The sequence below is a fragment of the Chelonia mydas genome, chromosome 6 (assembly GCF_015237465.2).
Source record: "Chelonia mydas isolate rCheMyd1 chromosome 6, rCheMyd1.pri.v2, whole genome shotgun sequence".
NCBI lineage: Eukaryota > Metazoa > Chordata > Testudines > Cheloniidae > Chelonia > Chelonia mydas.
This window is the reverse complement of record NC_051246.2, coordinates 90,017,252-90,037,737: the sequence shown is the minus strand read 5'-3', so window position 1 is coordinate 90,037,737 and position 20,486 is coordinate 90,017,252. Positions and strand designations below refer to the sequence as shown.

The 20,486-nt window shown below is 43.4% G+C and overlaps 2 protein-coding genes across 9 annotated transcripts in view; one reads left to right on the top strand and one right to left on the bottom strand.

Annotated features, from left to right (window-relative positions):
• Positions 1-53: 53 nt before the first annotated feature.
• FAM161B (FAM161 centrosomal protein B) lies at positions 54-19,128 on the top strand. Its single transcript, XM_007065232.4, is given in 10 exon segments — positions 54-219; positions 1,506-1,822; positions 2,267-2,820; positions 6,444-6,781; positions 7,864-7,982; positions 8,486-8,653; positions 9,149-9,248; positions 10,694-10,827; positions 11,093-11,142; positions 11,145-19,128. Coding segments are annotated over 10 exon segments (1,971 nt in total). The 5' UTR covers positions 54-129; the 3' UTR covers positions 11,246-19,128.
• Positions 15,139-20,486, bottom strand: part of ZNF410 (zinc finger protein 410) — a 31,704-nt gene continuing 26,356 nt past the window's right edge. For 6 of the 8 annotated variants that reach the window (XM_043549943.1, XM_027827605.3, XM_043549944.1 and 3 more), the window contains 4 exons: positions 18,992-19,117; positions 18,155-18,292; positions 17,459-17,594; positions 15,139-15,949 (listed from right to left, as the gene is read on the bottom strand). In XM_043549943.1, the coding sequence (XP_043405878.1) occupies positions 17,467-17,594; positions 18,155-18,292; positions 18,992-19,117 (392 nt within the window). In that variant the 3' untranslated portion in view covers positions 15,139-15,949; positions 17,459-17,466. Of the gene's footprint in view, positions 15,950-17,458; positions 17,595-18,154; positions 18,293-18,373; positions 18,509-18,991; positions 19,118-20,486 lie in introns of those variants that run through there. The other 2 variants (XM_043549946.1, XM_027827607.3) reach the window with 2 other exon arrangements.

Below are 20,486 nucleotides of genomic sequence, written 5' to 3'. Positions count from 1 at the left end.
ACGACAGAGAGGGCGGGTTTAGAGGCCTGGCCACACCGCTAATTGGAGTAGCCTACAGGTATCCACTGACCAATGAGCTGGTAGGGCCCGCCGGGGGGCGGGGCTAGGCACAGCCCATGAGGACCAGAGATGACAGTGTCGAGGCAACTGGGAGCCCAAAGCGGAGCCAAAATGGGGTCACCTGGGGTTGGAGCCGGGGCGCGGACCCGAACCCGAGAGGTGAGAAAAGGGAGGGGGCCGAGCACCAGGGGGCTGTTACCATGGGAACCACCGGCGTGTTCTTTGCCCTCTCCGAGTAACGGCTTCAGGGCGCGTGCGGGATGGACGGACTGTGTGACGCAGTCACCTCAGCGCCATAGTCTCGTTACCCTGGCAACGGAGCACCTCCCCTGCTCTGGCCACTGAGAGGCTCTTACCCCGATTGCGCGGGGGACTGAGGTCAAGGGAGGCCACGTGACTTGTCCGGGGTCGCCCAGGAAGGCCACAGCATGGCGGGGACTTGAAGAAGCCAGGTCGCCTAAGTCCCAGTGCCTGCACCACGGGTCAGTGCTCTGTCCCCTCCTGGCCCCCATCCCTCTTTACTAGCCAGATACCTTGGACATCAGCAGCTCCCTGAAATGAATCGCTGAGGGTCAGGAGGGATAGTTGGGCTCCAATTTTGGAAGGCTACAGTGGGACCCTTTGTCGGCCTTATGGAGAGGCTGTAGCCTGTGCCCCCTAAGGTTACAGCCAGCTTCCATTATAAACCCTATTTTAACCTCCCTACAAATATAGCATAGAAAATGTACATGGCCTGACAACTGCCAGATTTACCCCAGAGGTCGAAGAGGGGTGTTTGTGTTACAGGTCATTGAAAAATTACCCTGACGTTTGTTTCTTTGTCACCCACTATCTCAGAAATGCTTGTTCATAACTCTCCACGTTTCCCAAATAGTTAAATCTCCTTAAAACTCCCAACCTGGCACTATTTGGGGAAAAACAGATTGTAATTAAGCAAAGTTGTTAATGAATTTTGTTGTAGATAGTTTGGGGTTGATTCCTGCTGCCATTGACTCCAGTGAGAGTTAGAGGCTCAATCCTGCTCCCATCACTATAAATGAGAGGTTTTTTCTATTAATGGCAGTTGGGACAGGATTGGGTACCATAGGCCAGATTCACAGCTATGTCCAAAAAGTACTGGACACAACTGAAGGTGGGGAGGCGAGCATACAGGACTGAGTTGCATAGATTATAGTGTGTAAACTGAAACAGCCGCAACAGCAAGACCTTTGCATGACAGGGAGAGCTAAAGAGGCACTGGGTATTCTGTTTTTTGTGGGGTTTAGGTCAGCTCTTTTATGTTGTATTTTCTGCCTTCCTGCACCAATGGGAATGCAGCTGGCTAAGCTGGAGTTGGCATCAGAACAAGCAGTAGGCTGTGTGTGGGAGTTGCCTCTCAGAGCTCAAGACATTAGTGTCAGACAGTTATTAATGGCTTTACTGAACATCCAGTCTGATCTCTCTAGGTGTTTCCACCTCAAGATTCTTCAGATTCTGAGCCAGAAACAGAGAGAGTTGGTGGTATCACTCAGCCCAGGACAGATGAGCAGCTGGATTTTCTCCAGGCAGGCAAGGAGATGGCAGCTGCCTCAGGCGCAGCTGAGGGGTATTATGACACACTGCAGGCACTCAAGATGAAAAACAGACAGTATCTATTAGAACTGGGCTTGCTCTACCAGGTAAAATTGGAGAGTGACCAGAAACCCTTCAAGGAGGAACTGGAAGACTTCTTCCAAGACAACGGGCGATTGACTCTGCAGGGCAAGCCCTATGAGGCTTCAAGGTAGGACACATTGGAAAGCTGTTATTTTCCTTCTGCTCATTATCTTCCTGGAAATGCCTCCAGTTGAATACCGATATTGGCCGAGTAAGTGAGGCCTAACCCTCCACTCAGTGGCATTTCTGTTTGTCTGTCTGTAACATGATAACTTTGGAATACTGTGTTGGGTCAATTCCAATATTTCCGGGAACGTTCTAGGAATCAAGGGGTGAGGGGCCCAGCTGTGTGTGCAGCTTGGCCTACATAAGCAACAAAGTATACAGATCTCTAGTATATTGCATTTATATAGCACTTTTGATCAGAGGTTCTCAAAGGACTTTACAAATGTACATAAGTGTCACTTCTACCCAGCCAGAAGGTAGCTCTCTATTGCATGTCCCTTTGAGACTTCTTATCACTTTATTTGTTACTGCCTCTTTAATAATCATGTCTTTGTCCTACCCACAGATCTAGTATCATAAGCCAGTCCAGTTCTTTAACTGACCTAAACTTGGACAGTCCTTGGGATCAGAAAAATCCTCTTTCACTTCCTCAGTCCCACCTGAGGCCAAAGACTGCTGCATCTGCCTGGGTCTCTACTATCACCATCCCCAAGCCCTTCAAGATGACTTTGCGTGAGGCTCATAAAAAGCCCCAGTTGATGAAATCACGTGCATCCCTTGAGATGGAGAAACAAAGGGACAAAAGACAAAGTCAGGAGGAGGCAGAGTGCCAGAAGCAGTTCCGGGCACAGCCGGTGCCTGCCCATGTCTACTTGCCACTCTACCAGGAAATAATGGAGCAGAATGAGATTCGCAGGGAGGTGGCAACACAGAAGAGAAAAGAGTTGCTCCTTTCCACTCAGCGACCCTTCAGCTTCCTGGAGAAGGAGGACAAGAAAAAGGAGGCCATCAGACAGAAGGTCTTGGCAGCCCTGGCTCCAGTTGAGAACTCCAAACCAAAAGGCAGCAAGACAGTCCCTAAATCCATCTATAACCCAGTTCTTGGGGATAAACTCAAAGGTAAAGTGCTTAGTGGTCTTCCTGTAGAAAGGATTCCATGTCTGCCTCACTTTGCCAGTCATGTCTCTCGCTGTCTGGCTGCCGTGACAATGCATGCTGGGAAATAACATGTTCTGCTTCTTGTCCTGTCAGGCTCTTCCTGATAGGGACATCTCTCCAGGAGAAGACTGCTCAGAGCCATAAGAAAGAAGTAGTTGTCCCAGGTGTAGGGATTGAAAGAGGGCTGCTTGTTAGTCTGTCCGTCCACCATGTACAAACATTTATTTTATCAGAGTAAAGCAGGGAGGCAGGACTCTCACACCTTGAAGCAGGCAGTGAGAACTTCCCAGCATCTGCAGCGTGTGAATTGGGAGGGCATTTTCTCCACCGTGTAGTATTGCATAGTTACATGAATTACATGAAGAGGTAATGCAGTTTTGTTGTAGCAGTGTTGGTCCCAGGATATTAGAGAAACAAGGTGGGCGAGGTAATGTCTTTTATTGGACCAACTTCTGTTGGTGCGACAAGCTTTTGAGTTACACAGAGCTCTTTTTCAGTTCTGGGAAAGGTACTCAGTGTCATAGCTAAATACAAGGTTGAACTGCATAAGTAAACTATCTGTTCAACCTTGTATTTAGCTGTGACAGTCAGAGTACCTTTCCCAGACCAAAGAGCTCTGTGTAGCTCAAATGTTTGTCTCTCTCACCAACAAAACTTGGTCCAATACAAGATATTACCTCACTCATCTTGTCTTTGTAATGAGGGAGTAATGGTTAAAGTAGATCAAAATAGGAGGGGGAGTCACCAATTCTAGTGATGTTGTCATGTAGTGACATGACATTGCATCAACCTGTGTGATGGAACGTGGCCCAGAGAAGAGCATGGGAATGTTGATCTTTGAAAAAGATCCGTGTCTCCAAGTAAGCTCATAGCTGTCCAATCATGAGCGTGTACAAGTACACATGAATACACAGCATGGGAAAGGCTGTAGGAGCACATCCCTTGTGCTCCCAACCACCCCCTCCTCTCACACATCCCACCATGGAATGCCAGAACAGGAGAGGAACCTGATGGGGTAATTCAGTTTTTCCCCTGGATGGGAGGGGGGAACCAGCAGTGGGACAGATCTTCCAAGAAGGCAGATGGGAGATTATAATTTGGCCAATCATTTCTCTCCCATCAGGTGCCACTGCTGCTCCACATATATTGATAATAAGGCTTGGAGTCCTATATAAGGTGCTCAGCCAAGCCACTGTTTCTCCTTCTTCCCCACTCCTGATTCTTCTACCAGATTAATCTTTCTTTCACCAGCCAATGAAGAAGCAAGAGCAGGAGCCATAGAAGTTCTGACACGACACCTCTAGCTTGTTCGTCTTATATCGGGACAAGCTCTGTGATAGCACTGGCTCAGCTCCTTTAACTGGCTTGGCTGATGTCAATGCACAGGGCTTTGTTAGGTTAGTGACATGCCCCTTTAGCTTACTTTGCTGATATCAAGTTAGAAGTCTCTCTGAAGTCACCAACTTAAAACCTCTAGATTTCTGGCCTGTTGTTAAAGGGAATGATGTTGTATGGTCACTCAGTGCCTCTTTTTGTCTGAACTGATGTCAAGGCATCTTTGAACTCATGGGCTCAGCAGCTTTAGCATGCTGTTCTGATGCCAAGGTACAAGTGCCCCTGAGCTCATTGGCTCACCCCCTCTAGCTTGCTGAGTTGATGTGAAAGTACAGGCCTTCATGAGGGTTACTAGCTCAGGGAAATTTACACCTTCTTCTGAAACATCTAGTATTGGCCACTGGTGGATTAGATAGATTTACAATATTTTCCAGTACAACAGGGGTCAGACTGTTGATTCTGAGGTACATGGACTATGCTGGTCTGTGACAGAGTTGGCAGTGGAAGATTAAAGGACATGATGAATCTTAAAAGTTCAAGATGGGGAACATCTATTAAGTTATGAAAGTCTATACAAGATTGTTCTCCACAGTCTTGTTTCCAGGGCTCTATATAGTCCACCTTTAAATGTCCCAAGCAATGAGGCTTCCACCAGTTCCTTCAAGCAAGAATTCCTTGCTAAGTACAGCTCTGTCAGGGAACTTTTCCTCATATTCAGCCTACTTGAAGACCCCTAAATAAATTTTCCTTCCTTCAGATATTTATAGACTTGTTACACTGTGGTTGTTGTTTAGGCAAATGGCACATACTTAGCTCTTGAGAAATCTCAATCCCCTAATCATTTTTATTGCTCTTCTCAGTCCCTCAACTTTGTCAATATTTTTCTGGTACTATGGTGCCAAGAACTCAAACCACTGTTGCAGGCAGACCTCACCAGAGCCATGTACAGTCTCTCATCACCTCCATGCTCTGTGACATGATGTGTTTCTATATATTACCCAAATTTGCATTGTCCATTTTAAAGCCATATTGCATTTCTTTGCAAATGTCTAATTTGCTAATTGCTGTAATCCATATCCCTTTACATTGAGTGTGTTTGTTATAATTTTTTCACCAGCTATACTATCTTGTAATATACTATTCTAAATGGACTATTAGACTGAATGGATAGGGAAGACATATAAGATACTTGATTGGTTAGACAGCTGGTGTGATCTGAGAGTGTTGCCTGATTGGGTGGATCATTGTTTTGCTATTTTATGCTGTACCGTTATGGTCGATATCCCAGCAGCCCGTGTGGTACCCTGTACCATTGTAATTAGGTAACTGACCAATTGGATATGCACAAGTGCAGGTTTCATGTGTTATATAAGAATCAGTGGAAAAAATTGAACATTTTCAATAGAATGTCACGCTTAAGTCATTATAACCTTGTAAACTGTATAAACCTTGTATATTTCTGCACAAGCCCTATAAAAACCTTATTGTTCCATCAGCACTATCCACCGTCCTGTCTAAAAGTGGAAAAATTATTTTGTGTACATAGTGTCCACGAAAATGGCACACGTGAAAGAAGTCAAAGTTGCATATTATCCCTACAACATACACTCCCCACCTCCCATGGAAAATTAGGCCCAGAAATGACATGAAATGAGGACTTCAGGGATGCAGAACTCTGCTCCCCACTGTATGCATTTTTACCTGGAATCTTTTCTAATATGGACTAAGGGCACTGGATCCTGTATAGAAAAAAAAAAATCACCTGGTAAAAGTATACTCAAGTTACAATGTCTGGATCATGTGATCAGCCCCAGGGACATTAGTCAATAGAAGAAAACAACAGATCATCACAGAGCCCCCTTACCATCACATTCCTGCAGGACAGAAGGGTGCAGCTACCTTCATCAGCACCCTTATGGTGGTGGTGGAGAAACAACCTGTCCAGTAACTGCACCCCTGGAGGGATGGTGTGCTTAGTAATTTATGCTACAGCAAGGGAGAAAAATCAGTCCATGGTGCTTGTGAGGGGTTGGGAAAAAGTCATAAAGGACCAATCTTGCATTTTGGGTAGAAAAATGCACTAAGCAAACAAATACTGAACACTCTACTTGTGTTAGCCTCTCCCATTATGATGAAATATTTGTAGGAGCAAGGTCTCACTGTGCTCCCAACCTCTCCCCTTTCTGTGTTGGCAGTTCCCAACACCCTCTGCCAGTCTTTATTCTCATTGATTTGGTTTTGTTTCCCAGAAGCTGAACTCTACAGGAAAATCCGCATTCAGATGAGAGCCAAGGATTTGTTGGAAAACTCCTCGGCTCCTATTGATCCTAGCAACAGACAAAGAGAGCCACAGTCCCGAATCGCCACCAAAACCAAACAAGAAAAACTCAGCTTCCTGCAAGACAACTTCAGCTTTAAACCAAGAATTAACCCAGCGGTGCCTGATTTTGAAAGACTTTACTGGGTGTTTCAGAGAGAAGCAATAAGGATACGAGAAGTCAAAGAGCCAACTCGTAATCAACCATTTAAACTGAGAACCTCCAATCTCCACTGCAGTCAGAGACAGGCTAATGAGCAGAAAATGAAGGTGAGGGGATGATGTGTTTCTGCAGCATTACACCCTTCACACCGCGCCAGGTGTCCGAATGCTGGGATCTCTGTCTTCTGATTTGTAATCATATATATTTTTACTGAAGCTGACCTACCTGACAGGGAGACCTGTCTGCTCTTGTCTAACATGGCTCCTTCCTAGATCCCTGGTCAGCCAGAGGCAGGGCATTGAAGAGTGAAGCAAAGGCAGCCAAGGCTCAGCCACTTCTGCCTAATCCTAGACAGGTCCCCCATTGAGATCAATCTGACTTCTGCCTGCTGGAGGAGAGCTGAGGGGAACAGACTCTGTTCAAGACCAAAGTCCAAGACCTTCCCCAAAACAAGACAGAGTACAGTGAGCTGCTTCTGCCAGACAGAGAGAGAAAACTGGGTTCATGGTGTAATATGAGCAGTTGGGCACCAAAACACTGATCCAGTGGGCTGCCTCCAGGAGTATCTGGGACTTGGTAACCCAACAGTGTATTCCAGAATGATGAGAATAATAGCCTTTCCATTGTTCCGTTCTTTATACTGTGCTAGGAAGAAGTCATACAATGTGTTTTTTAAATATTATAATTTGCCTTATGTATTTTCAACAACCTTATTTCCTTATCTATATTGAACAATCTGTGCCATTTATTAGAAACTCATTTCTTTGTAAACATTATGCATTCTTAGATTATTTTTTTTTTTAATATTTTATAAGTAATCAAGAAGAAAGGGAAAATTCATGCAGAATATCTGCACAAGCTTGTGGACAATGACATGCATTAGGCTGTGGAATAGTCTTCCAAGGAAAGTGGTGAAAGATGGTCTTTAAAATTAGACTGACAAAACCCTGGAAAGTGGTAATGCTGCACTGGGAAGAGATGGACAAGATTATCTTTTCGATCTCTCTCTTCAGTGCCATGTTAAGGACTCCCACCAACCTCACTGGTAGGCGTGAATTGGAGGTCTGTCCTCACAGACTGCTGCAGACATGTTTGAGTCTCTTCAGTAGCCACCTAAAGAACAACAAAGGAGTTTCTGCACATTTCACAATTATACTAAACTAGATTTCATTTCTCTCTGGATTTTCAGCAGCCTTCCAAGGCTCCAGTGCAAAGAAGTTGTTCTCTGACTGGTCTCTCCTCTCTCTCTTGCAACACCCTTCCAGTGTACATTACAGATGCAACAAGAAAGAGGGAATCAGCGATGAGGTGAGTAGGAAAAAAAGTACTTGGTTACAGAACCATGCCCCACTAATAATACATTAGAGAAGATGACATTTGAAATAGTTTAGCTCTTCCCCATCACACCTGCCACTCCCACCAATGCCTACATTGGTTTTTCTGGAAGCAGCTTCTCCCCCATTGAATGACAAGAGGTGCTGACTTCAGTAAGATGTGTTTTTTTCCTTCTGCATGTCTGTCTCTCTCTCGTTTCTTAGATAGTCCCATCACTTTCGTATCCAAGTGCCTATTGTTCTCCCTCTCTCATCTTCTTCCTCCATATATTTCCCCCTTGCTAATCCCTTTCCCTTGCTTGTTCCCTCTCTTACCATGCTCCCCCCAAGTATTTTTGGCATTACATGGCAGTAACACATTAATTATCCTTTTAGACAGGTTGTCACACTTCAGCATTAGCCAAGTGAGATTCCCAGCCAACATTCCTGCACTTTGAAATGAACCTGTTGCCCCGTTACCCACTTTTCTCTGTGTAGATACTCCCAGGAAGACAAAAAGAGCAGGGAAAATGAAGGAATTCATTGGATGGAGATACAGAGAAAAAAATGTCAGGCTATGCATAAATCTATGAGCAGTCGAGCAAAAGCAATGGATCCTCATAAAAGCCTGAAGGAGACGCACAAGGAGAAGATGAAACAGAACTGGTCAGTATCCCAGGCCACATCGATAGATAGCTCTTTGCAGCAGTAGCTTGTTTTTAACAACAAAAGATAATTGCTTTGGAAGGGGATTGAACCTGGGCACCTATGACCCAAAATCTACCTTCCTCTGGCAGCCATGCCCATTTCACTGTCATTTTTATTTTATTTTTTTTTTTTTGCATTTCAACACAGCTCTTTCCAAACACATAGAAAAAGCCACAAGGATCACATTTTCTGTGAATGCCTCCACCACTGCAACCTCAATATTTGTGTTTGTATTAACTGTTTCACTTTTCATCTTCAAGTGGAACCTTACCTAGTACTGTGTACCCTGCAGCAGCATAAGTGCATTTTATCTGATGCACACAGTATGTGAAACAGAAGCAAAGTAATTAAGAGCATGTCCTGGGATATTTGAGATGAGGATTTCCAACTGATCAGAAACCAAGAAGTCAGTCTTAGGGCACCACAATTAGTCAGGGAACTTTTCCATTTCAGGCAGAATGACCGCAAAAGAACAAAGGAGTACAAAAAAGAACTGGAAGAAATGCAGATACGAGTCAAGAACCGACCATATCTCTTCGAACAGGTCACAAAGGTAACTACTCAAAGCTCCAGTACCAGTATGGAGCACAAGATATTTTGTCAACTAATTTTTGAGATGAGTAAGGAAGCTGGGTGGAATTCAGTCAGGAATAAGAAGGTGCAAAGCTATGTAGTCTCTGGACTAAATTCAGAAAGGGACAGACCTAGAACAGCTTCCCATTTAATGTTTGGCAAACTCCCTGCCTCCCTCAGGAAAAATACCACTCCACTGTGCTCAGCTGTTCTGTGAAGCTTTACAGCTACTTACTAATTTATAAAGCAGTAACACCCCAAGGCCGTAATCAGGATTAGGGCTTCATTCTGCCAGGCACTATATGAACTCCTTGTCCCTGCCCTGAATAACATAGTTTACAATGTAAAAATATACAACTAACCATTAGAAGACCATACTCAGTTTGGTGTTTATTCTGTACTTTTGTTTGGAAAGTGGCAGACAGGTCCTAGAAAGAAACAAACAATGTAGTCCCTCCAATCAACTGCAAACTTGTTGGGCAGGGACTATTTATTCAGTACCTCTCATCACTGTACAGTATCCTCTACATATCATACTATATTAAAAATAAACAGCTTAAAAAACAAAGTTTTACTGTGGCTGCAAACATTGTACCATGTAAAAAACTCCCTCCTGGGTTTCCTCTTTCAAATTCTACACATCAGCTCTGAGCTTTGCAATAGTCTGATTAGATGTAGGGACAAGCCAGCTGCACACTAAACTAAGCCTCTTAAAAGAGCTGTCTTCCCAGCTCATAATAAAACTGTTCAGCTGAGCACTTGATCTGTGTGGGAAGAGAAAGACATAGGCATCTCTGTGCAGTAACCCCACTGAGGTCAATCTCGTGTTTGTCAGGCTAGAAAGAATTAGCCAAGGTTGGTGTGGCATTCACTCACCTAAAGAGGAGGCCATCCACACTGATAGTATGGTTTAACCTTTAGAAGAGCTGTCTAATTTCTGGATGGATGACATCTTGGAATGGGCAAATTTGCAGAGTTTAGTTGGAGTCAATGAAAGATGTTGGATTAGTGAGGGGGAGATGACTTCTGGCTGCTTACAAGTGGACTGGGTGGAACTCCAAAGTGGATCTAATTCCCACACCAGTCCCACCTTACTCCCCTGGGCGTCAAATTACTGCTTCCCGATCTCTCCCTCAAACTGGAAACCAGCACAGAGAAAGAAGGGTGTAGCTAAATCAGGATTGGGGTACAGCTGTTGGCCTACTAGGATGAGGATGCTGTTCGCAGGGGGTGTGAGAGGGGCAAGGAACAGGAGTGTGGAAGGAGGTGGCTCACAGTTGTGACTCTGAACAGAGCTTTCTCTATTATCACAGCCCCTGTGTAGCTGCTAGGAACCGAAACCTTCTAGATAGAATTATTTTAGGGTGTCCATTATGGGGAAGGACCCAGTTCTGGTTGGTTCATTTTTCTGTTTCAATTCCATAGCATGATGCCCGGCAAGAGGCAGAGCGACACTACCAGGACACCCTTTGTCAGGTGGGGCTGAATGAGGAATTTGTAAGGAACAAAGGGAGAGATGCTACTGACCTACCAAAGGAGGAAGAGACTGAAACTCACAGGTAATCAAAGCAGTAAGGATATAGAACCAACTCTCCTGTCTTTGGCTAGACAGAAACATTCTTCCTCCTCGTTCCCAAAGAATTCTAATCTGTGCCATCACAGGTGAAAAGTATAATTCAGTTATGCTGTATCAAGTAATAAGGCTCCCCTATTGCTCTTTGTGCTTATGACCCGTATGACCAGACTTCTGCTTCTCATGCATAAAGTATAAAGTAGCTCAGATCATTTCCAATACTTAACAAAAGGTTGTGACTGTTTCTACAGAGCGCAGGAGTTTCAGAGGGACACAGACATTGGCACGATACAGGAAGAAGAATCTTAGGAAGAGCAGAGAACAAAGAAAATGACAACATAAGAATCCTGCACAAGACTCAGTGGACCTACTTTCAATTATTTCCTTTAGTCCAAGATGCTTGAAAGCAGCAGTTCTAAACTTTTTACTTGCATGACCCCATTTTCAGACTTATTGCTTCCTGTGACCTGACAGCATGGAGGATGCCATTTTGTAGAGCAAGCATGATCTCACACACACTGTACATGCAAGGTCACGCTGTGTGGAGCAAAGTGGCATCCTCCACACACTCAGGAGCACCGTAAACACATCCACTGATGACATGACTGCAGTCCCATCTGCCGACGGCACAATCCCACTTGGGGTCACGATCCATAGTTTGGGAACCAGCGTTCTAGAGTTTCAACAGTAGAACCTCAGAGTTATGAACACCTTGGAAATGGAGGTTATTTATAACTCTGAAACGTTCGTAACTGAACAAAACATGGTTGTTCTTTCAGAAGTTTACAACTGAACATTGACTTAATACAGCTTTGAAACTTTACTATGCAGAAGAAAAATGCTGCTTTCCCTTTTTTTTAGTAGTTTGCTTTTAACACAGCACTGTACTGTATTTGCTTTTTTTCCCCTTCTTTCCCCTCCCATCTCTGATGCTGCCTAATTGTGTACTTCTGGTTCCAAATAAGGTTTGCAGTTGGTCAGTTTCTAACTCAGATTCTACTGTATTTTCAAGTGACTGACTTAAGAGAAAGTTGCTGTGGTTTGGATGACATAGGAAGACTACACACAGGAGCAAGAAGGTGAGGAATGACTCTTGCCTAGAACACTTCTTGCCCCTCTCCCTGGTCTCCTCCTAAATCCCTCAAAAGTGTTCCCCAACTGACTCATTTCCCTGTCCCTTATTCTGGTTTTCAGGTTTAGAACCAACAGTGAGACTGCGTGAAGCAGGGAGAGAGGAGGGTGATGGGTTGGGGCACTATTGCTGAAAAAGAGAGGTAGACCTGAAGGCATGTACGCTTGCGTTCACTTCCTTTGTACTCAAAAGACTCTGAATGGAAAGGGAAAATTTAATAGATTTTAAAATTTTGCTCTGAAGCTGTCCCTTGTTTTTGATGTTGATTTCTGTTGATGTTTCATGTTGCATATGTATGTTGAAGTGGATTTTAAGTAAGATATTTGTACAGAATAATAGGTTTCTGGATTTGAATTCCCCTGGGGAGAAGACTTGAAAAGAAGCTCTTCTCTAGCATCTTGCCTCTGCACCAGCTGAACAGCAGCTCTGCTCCTCTCCTATTGTTATGGAGACACGGTCTTGCCATAAAAGTTGCAACCACTTTCCATAATAAAGCTCTATTTTAGCCCCTTGTAACTTTGGCTCAGATCATGAGTTCGGCATGATTTACTGTAAAGGGTGTCAGTGCAAGGTTTGAGGAAATTCGTCACATTTTGAGCTCCCTGTAATTAAAAAGCTATCCAAATCTGAAGTTTGGGCTCCTGTCCAATGTTGTTCTCTCCTAGCTCAAAATCAGTTTTTTTAAAACCCCTTAAAGCTCCCTGAAGTCATGTCCTGCCTATATGCTGTAATTAAGCAAAGTTCCTAGAAATGTAGGGCTGGAAGGGAACTTGAGAGCTCTTCTAATCCAACTCCTTGTGCTGAGACAGGACCAAGTATACCTAGACCATCCCTGACAGATGTTTTCTAACCTGTTCTTAAAAACCTCCAATGGCAGGGATTCCACCACCTACGTTGGGGGCCTGTTCCAGGGCTTAACTATCCTTATAATTAAAAAGTTTTTCCCAATATTTAACAAATTTCCCTTGCTGATTACTTCTTGTCCTATTTTCCCAGAACATGGAGAACAATTGATCACCATCCTCTTCATCACAGCCCTTAAGATTTTAAACAGTGTTAAAATATGGGGGGACCTGACACGAGTATCAAATGGTCTTTTCTCAAAACTAAATACATCCAATTTTTTATCCTTTCCTCGTAAGTCAGATTTTCTAAACCTTTTATCATTGTTGTTGCTCTTCTTGGGACTTTCCAATCTGTCCACATCTTTCTTAAAGTGTGCCACCCAGAACTGTCAAATAGAGCAGGACACTTACTTCCCCCTTCTTACATACGACATTGCAGTTAATGCAACCCAGACTGATATCTTTTTTTGTAACTGCATCATATTGTTAGCTCACTTTGTGATCCACCTCTACTCTCCCCTGCCCTGATCCTTCTCAGCAGTATTACCACCTAGCAGTTATTTCCCCTTTTGTAGGAAGAAAAAATTAAATGCACCCCTAAGTGTAGTACTCTTCACTTGTCTTTATCGAATGTTATGTTGATTTCAGACCAATTCTCCAATTTGTCACAGTTGTTTTGAATTCTAACTGTCCTCCAAAGCGTTTACACCCCCCCAACTTGGTGTCATTTGCAAATTTTTATAAACATATTCTCCACTTCGTGATGCAAGTTATTAATGAAAACATTGAATTTTACCAGCCCCAGAATGGACCCCCAACAGAACTCCCCTCAGGTGTGTCCCCAGAGTTTCACAGTCAACCACTGATTACTACTCTGAGTACAGTCTTTCAACCAGTTTTGCACCCACCTTACAATAATTTCATTTTTTTTTCCAATTTCAAATTTTACAAAGCCCACATTTCCCTAGTTTGCTTTTTTGTTGTGGATGGTTTTGGGACCAGTTCTACTACTGATATCAGTGGCTGTTAGGGGACCAAGCCTGTACCCATTAACATTACTGGGAGCTTTTTCTACATGGATTTCAGTGGGACCAGGCACTATATATGAGTATGTCCACTGCACTGCCTGGCTGCATCTTAAATGATATAAAGGGTATTTCTATAGCTGACAGCAAATAGAGATCTTCCCTCAGATAACAGCGGGGGTGGGAGGGTCTGTGTTTTTAGGGGTAAGTCTCATTGACAATTAGAATATTTTCTGAAAATGTGCATTATGTCAAAGTGCTTTGAGATTAAAAGATGGCTCCTTTTTAATTTTTTTGCAAGATGTCTGTTTCTTTGTACCACCCTATCCTTACTCTCTGTTCTCTCTGCATACCCTTCAACTTGGAAAAAAAAGAAGGTAGGCATAGGAGTTGGCACTTTCCTTTCCACCAGCTGAGCCAGTGCCCCAACTTGAGTTGACACACCAGTGCTGCAGGGTAGCAGTCCTTCTCATTGGCTGAGTCTCAATAGAATTTAAGCTTTCATTTAAAACAAAAATTAAGTTTTCTAGCCTCTCTGGTTGAAGCACCTTCTAAATGTGGAACCAATGCAAGTGCTGAGTCTGCAGACAGAGAGAATGGAACAGTATCTCTGAGAATCACATATTGTCCCTTCACTACAGCAAAGGTCCCTACCTACAAAAGAGCCACTGTTGTTCCATTAAGCAGGGCTACTCTGTGCAGAGAGGTTTCAGGGTGTGAGCAGTCTGGTGGCCAGGGCACTACATAGGCCAAATCCTGTCCCAGAGAAGAGTCACAGAGGCCTCTCCTGTTACTACAGCCCAGAAGAAGTAGTGGTGGTGGTGGTGAAGGGACTGTGTTGTCGCTGTGTGCCATGCCACTAGGTTGGATGGGATGGGGAGAACAGAATTCCTTCCCCACCCCAAATCATTTTCTGTGTAAAGCCCATTTATACTCAGGCTTGTAGGTGTGTACCTGTGGGTGGCAGGAAGTAGCATATCGTCCTAAAGATGCAAACTTCGACCTTTATCTCAATGGGGTGCTAACTCAGAAGTCTAATAACAATCATTTAAATGTCCACACAGCTAACAGTTTCACCACAGACCATTATAACAGAAAGATCCAGAGTTAGTTGGATTGATGGAACATGATTAGAGCACCATTACCTTTGTACTCACCGCAGCTACTATCTAGCATGGCTGGCATGTTTTCAACAGTGACCCTTGCACATACTGTTTGTGCCACACTTTGGGAGAAAGATATACAAATTATTACATTTACAGAATTTAAATAAAAACACTTTCTGCCAAACCAAATCAGAAGCCAAAGAGCGAAACAGGCTGTTTATTTACAATACAGTAAACACTTAATCTTCTACCTCTGATTTTTAAATAAAAAAAACTAAACATACTAATAAGCATTTTAGAAATGAAGAAATATGGGGCAAAGCAAGCAGCAGAGCTGGCTCTGAGGTAATCCTCTAACTTGTGTCTGGCCTCAAACTCTGGGGCAAGGTGGAACTCTAGGGAACATATTTTCATAAAGCAAGGAAGAGTGGTGGAGAAGCTTCTGCTCCTCAAGGAAGAGCCTCAGATTCTAGTTAGGGTCAGCCTGGAAATAAACCTTCAAAACTCAGAAGGGAGAATGGGACTGCAATGCTCTGATTTAGAATCCACAACACCCTAAATATTCTCCTCTAAGAAAAGCCCCTATTAGTTGCTTAAGCAATACTAATAATGCCTTGTAAGTGCTGGAGCTTGTGAACAAACTTCAGCTTCAGGTGAAAGTGGTTTGATGTTGCAGTGGTGGAAGTGCTGCATCCCTCCTGATGGCAGGTTTAGAAAGTCCCACCTGTCAGTCCAACATGATTAGTGGCTCCTGAATTTAGCTTCAGGAATCTGCTTCAGTAACCAGGAACTCTCATGTTCTACATCTCATATCCCATTCTGGGCTGCAGTTTAGTTTTTGTTGCAGCAAGTCATGAAAAGTAAACTGCCTGCACAGCATGTACTCTGGATTCAGGTCCTGCATCTCTCCTTTAAGAGATCTGCACACAGAAGTCTGTTCTTTAACTTTACATCCTGTGTCTTCTCTTACTATATCATTGGTTTCTTCTTCCTTTTGTAACTGTAAAGTCAACACACACATAGTTCAGATTAACATTTATCTGCATACAGAGCATCATCAGTATTCTGCACATAGGACTTGTTTACATTCTTCCAAATCACCCACAATTGTCCTGCTACCCACAAACACCCAACCTGTTCTAAAAAGCTTGCCACAACATGCAGCCAAAGCAAGCATCCCTGCTCCCAGGACCAGGTCACCAGCACCTGCCTCCCGGTTTTCAGAAAACTCATTTTCCTAGGCAGCCATCTGAAAACTTATGTTGAACCCCACTCTGAATTAAAATTTTAAAGTGTCTGGAAGGAAGAGAGGGAGGAGAAAGAATGGCAGGAGGATCAGACTTAATCTATAAACCTATTAAGTAAAATTGCAACTGAAAATAAGCCCAAATTGGAGTAAAAAAAGTGGCATAAAGTGAGCTTGCTTGAACTGAATGAAATTATTGATAAAAGAGTCTGACAGTCAGTTTTCAGACTTGTTACAGCAACCTCCCACCAAAAAAAAAAATTCTTAAAAGGGATGGAAGTGTCTATGTGAAAAATCTAAAGCTTGTTTTGATTTGACAAGATTGCTACTCCTTTTTAGGCAGTTCTGGGGAACACTTAATAACATAGGATCATTTGACTGAATCAAAGATATTCCACCCAGACGACATCATTATCCCCATGGCTACGTCCTGAGCAACTGCTAAGGTTCCAGCTATCTCTGTCTGGCATGTACGTTTCCTCCCATCTATTTTATATCTTTCTCTTTTTGCCTTCTATATAGTAATAGTTCAGTTTAACCAACCAGAACAGATTTAATGTTGCAGTATTTTGGTGAGATCTGGTCGGAAAGCTAAATGCGATTCCTGAGCAGCCTGTCTTAGTAAAATTTTGCCAAGGCCCTGGGATTTCCAGTTGGGTCCTGTACTGTGCTTGTGATCTTCCAGCAAACGAACTGCAGGTCAGACACACACCCTCTTTTGCTATTTTTATTCTCTTGCCTTTGTGTATGTTTTGGCTTGTCCTAAAGACAAACAGGATTGGACTTTTAAACAATTTAAGAACTGAGAACAACCATCTAAATTTGATTCAGTTCAAATAAGAACAGTTGATGCCATTTAAAGAGACTTCAGACATAGATCCTCCCTTTAGTTTAAACTACTCCTTACAAAGGGGGAGGTGGGAAGGGGAGAGAAGGGAGAAAATGGTATTGCTAAAATAAACAGCTGAGTTTTAAATATTATACAGCGTACTATGAATTTACATCTTGGCATTGTAACCATGAACTCAAGTTATGCTGTGAGAGTAAAAACAACAAAATAAGCGACTTAAAAACCATCTCTGATCATCCTAACAAAACGAGCTGTGTTCTCAGGCCAGGAAGGTGTCTTTCTTTTGGTCTACAAATATCTTAGAAACAGCAATGTGAAAATACAGACTCTTCATTTTTATTCTGAAGTTTAGCAGCAACATTAGATTTTTTTTTTTAAACTTTAAAGAAGGAATAAAGGCCTGCTCAACTGACCTGTACATTTACTGTAGTAAAGCAGACACCCCATAGGAGTGTCTCCCTGTTGACATGGTGACCAGGTGATGAGATTGTGGCAAAACTACATCAGGTGCTGATTGGAGGGCTCCTGGTGTTGCTTCAGCAAGAACCTCTATGAATCACAACACATTTACAGACAGTGGTACCACACATTTAGATTGCAATTTGCAAATAGACCTATTTAACTGGAGATTAATTTAAGTGCATCAAAGCACCCTGAGCTCTTCATGTGACACACCAAACAAACTTGATTGTGGCCTTCAACAAAATGACTAAGTTAGGAGGATGAAGAGAACATAGCAGGTATAATTTAATTATATTAAGTAGTACATTTATTTAGACTATTAAGAGTCAGCCCTAATAGTGAGATGTATTAGCATAGTCTCTCAAGGTAAAGGATGAAAGGCCTGTTGCTTGAAACATTTAAAACATCTTAGGTTTTAGGAGAACGAGCTGCAGGAACAGTATTGCAATGCCTTCCCAGGACATGGGCTAAAGAATTAATCTCTTTTCCATCTCCAGCTTTATAATTCATTCTCCATCTACTCATCCCACTACGTGCACAGTAAAAGCAACACTCAATCATCCCTCTGCATCATAGTGAGACTGGAGGAATGACCCTACTTCAGTCACCACATATAAGGGGGAGGAAAAAAGAGTAGCTGGTCTCACCCTCCTCTACTCCAATAATAGACTCAGTATCTGGCAGGTGCAGAGACTCCACGCCAAGACGAGGCTGAGAGTTCATGGAGATCAGATTCTTACTATGCACAGCTGCTTCTTCCAGCAAACTGCTGCCCACCAGCGACTCTGTTATAAAAACAACGTGCTGTGAACTATCTAGACTCTGCCTTTGCGGCCCACCACCCACAGAGGAAGGGACTTCTCTGTCTCATACAGACCCAGCGAAAATGTCTATTTTCCAAAGATACCCACTTCCATGAATTCCCACTCTTGGGTCTGTGCTTCCAGCACACCACCAGGTGGGAACTCCCAGAGTTTTAAAATGTTAAGCCCTTAGAACACCTGCAATACAAACAGGCAGAGGTGGATATATTAGGTGAATTACTTAAATAGGAAGAATAGGTTCTGCACCCTAAAACAGAGGAGAGGTATGTATGAAGGGCATAAGCTTCCCTTCAAAAGAGATCAGATTCAAGATTTTTCAAAGCAAGGGCCCACCTGCCCCTTGGCTGTCACCCAGAGATATCCTCCTATCCTTTACCCTCGACCTTTCTCACCTACTCCTTTCCCTTCACCTTTCCCAAGAAGGGCTTCCTCCCATCCAGACAAGAATTCCTTTCTCCATCCTTCCCTAATCTCCTTAGGGAAGGACAACCTGCCTGCCCCCACTGGCCTGTCCTCTCCTATTCCTGTAATAACACTCTCTCACCACCACCACCTCCTCCTCCTCCCCCCCATATACCCGCTTGTTCACTCATGTGTCGGAGTACCCCCGTCATATGCCCATCCCAGGGAGGATGCCTTTCTCTCCTGCACATTCCTTACCCGGTTGCTCTCGCTCTCTGCTTCCAGCAGCTCCAATTCTGGAGTGGTGCTTTCTCATATGCACATTCCGGCTACCACTCTGGGAAAATGTCTTCCCACAGATATGGCACTGATGGGGCTTCACTCCTGGGGGGGGGGGGGGGGGGGGGGGGGGGGGAGAACAGACCAAGTTGATACTTCTGAATTTGGGAGTAAAGACCCAATCAATAAATGGGAATATGGAGTCAAAAGGATAACATCATTGGCACTGAAACTCAGGTTAAAATCAATTCCTGTTTTCTAGAGAGAAGTAATTCTATCAGAAGGGAAGCACTTCAGAGATCAATGTTGCAAAGTGCTGAAAGAATCAAGTCTTGAGGAGGACTATCAGGTTCTCAGCCCTGTTTTGTGAGGATGTGTAAGTTATTTGCAGTGTCTGGCTATGTGCTCAGGAGAGATGTGGAAACATTTGATCTCTAGTTTGTACCTAGAATGTACTCTAACCAAAAGAGGGGTAGTGGATGAGGGCAGAGTCTTGTGCAGTCTGAAAGATGTTGCCGTCTCTGGCCCACGCCATGAGGACGAGGCAGGGTCTGGTGTCCAGCCTCTAGTTAGTACGTAGGTTCGCTGTTTAAAGGCCAGCGTGTAGAGTTTTCACTGGACAATGGTGTTCATGGCCCACAAATGGAAGGCCAGTGGAGATGTTCAAGGAAAAAGGGGTGGAGTTAAACTTAATCCCAAAGAAACTATAAAAAAAACAAAACAGCCCCTCCCTGCCGCACCCCACAGCCTCATTGAGGACCCCAGAACAAACCACATTTGGAGTTTGCTGACCACGTTTGATGTTCAAAAGAGAATGGAGACATTTTTATAAAAGTAAAAATACCTCTACTATTTCAAACTCCTGTCTCCCTCTTTGTCCAATTACCATGAGATTAAAAACCAACAGACACACACACACACACTCCTCCAAACCTGCTCTTGCCGACCACCACATGAGAGAGAGCTCAGATGGAGTGATTCTGATGATTATGGGGAGCAAAGGTTAAAATCTATCTTATAGTAGAAAGCTAGTTAAAACTTTAACTATGTTGTAGCTATCTGGCTCAATGACAAATATTTTATATAAATCAGTGAAAAATTTGTACCTTTGAATTTAGAAATGGAATAAGCTAGAAAGGAAATGCAGGAGATAAATCATAATCTAGTTTGTGTACTTGTGGCCTAATTGGCATCACAGAGACTTGGTGGGATAAATATCATGACTGGAAAATTGGTATAGAGAAGAATAAGTTGTTCAGGAAGGGCAGGCTGGGAAAAAGGGGAGGAAGTGTTGCACTGTACATGAAGAATGTATACACTTGTTCTCAGGTTCAGAAGGAGGTGAGAGGCAGACCAGTTGAAATCTCTTGGTAAAGATAAAATGGGGAAAAAGGGAAAAAAAAAAAAAAAAAAAAAAAAAGCAGACACTGGTCTACTACAGAACACCAAACAGGGAAGGAGAGATGAATGAGGC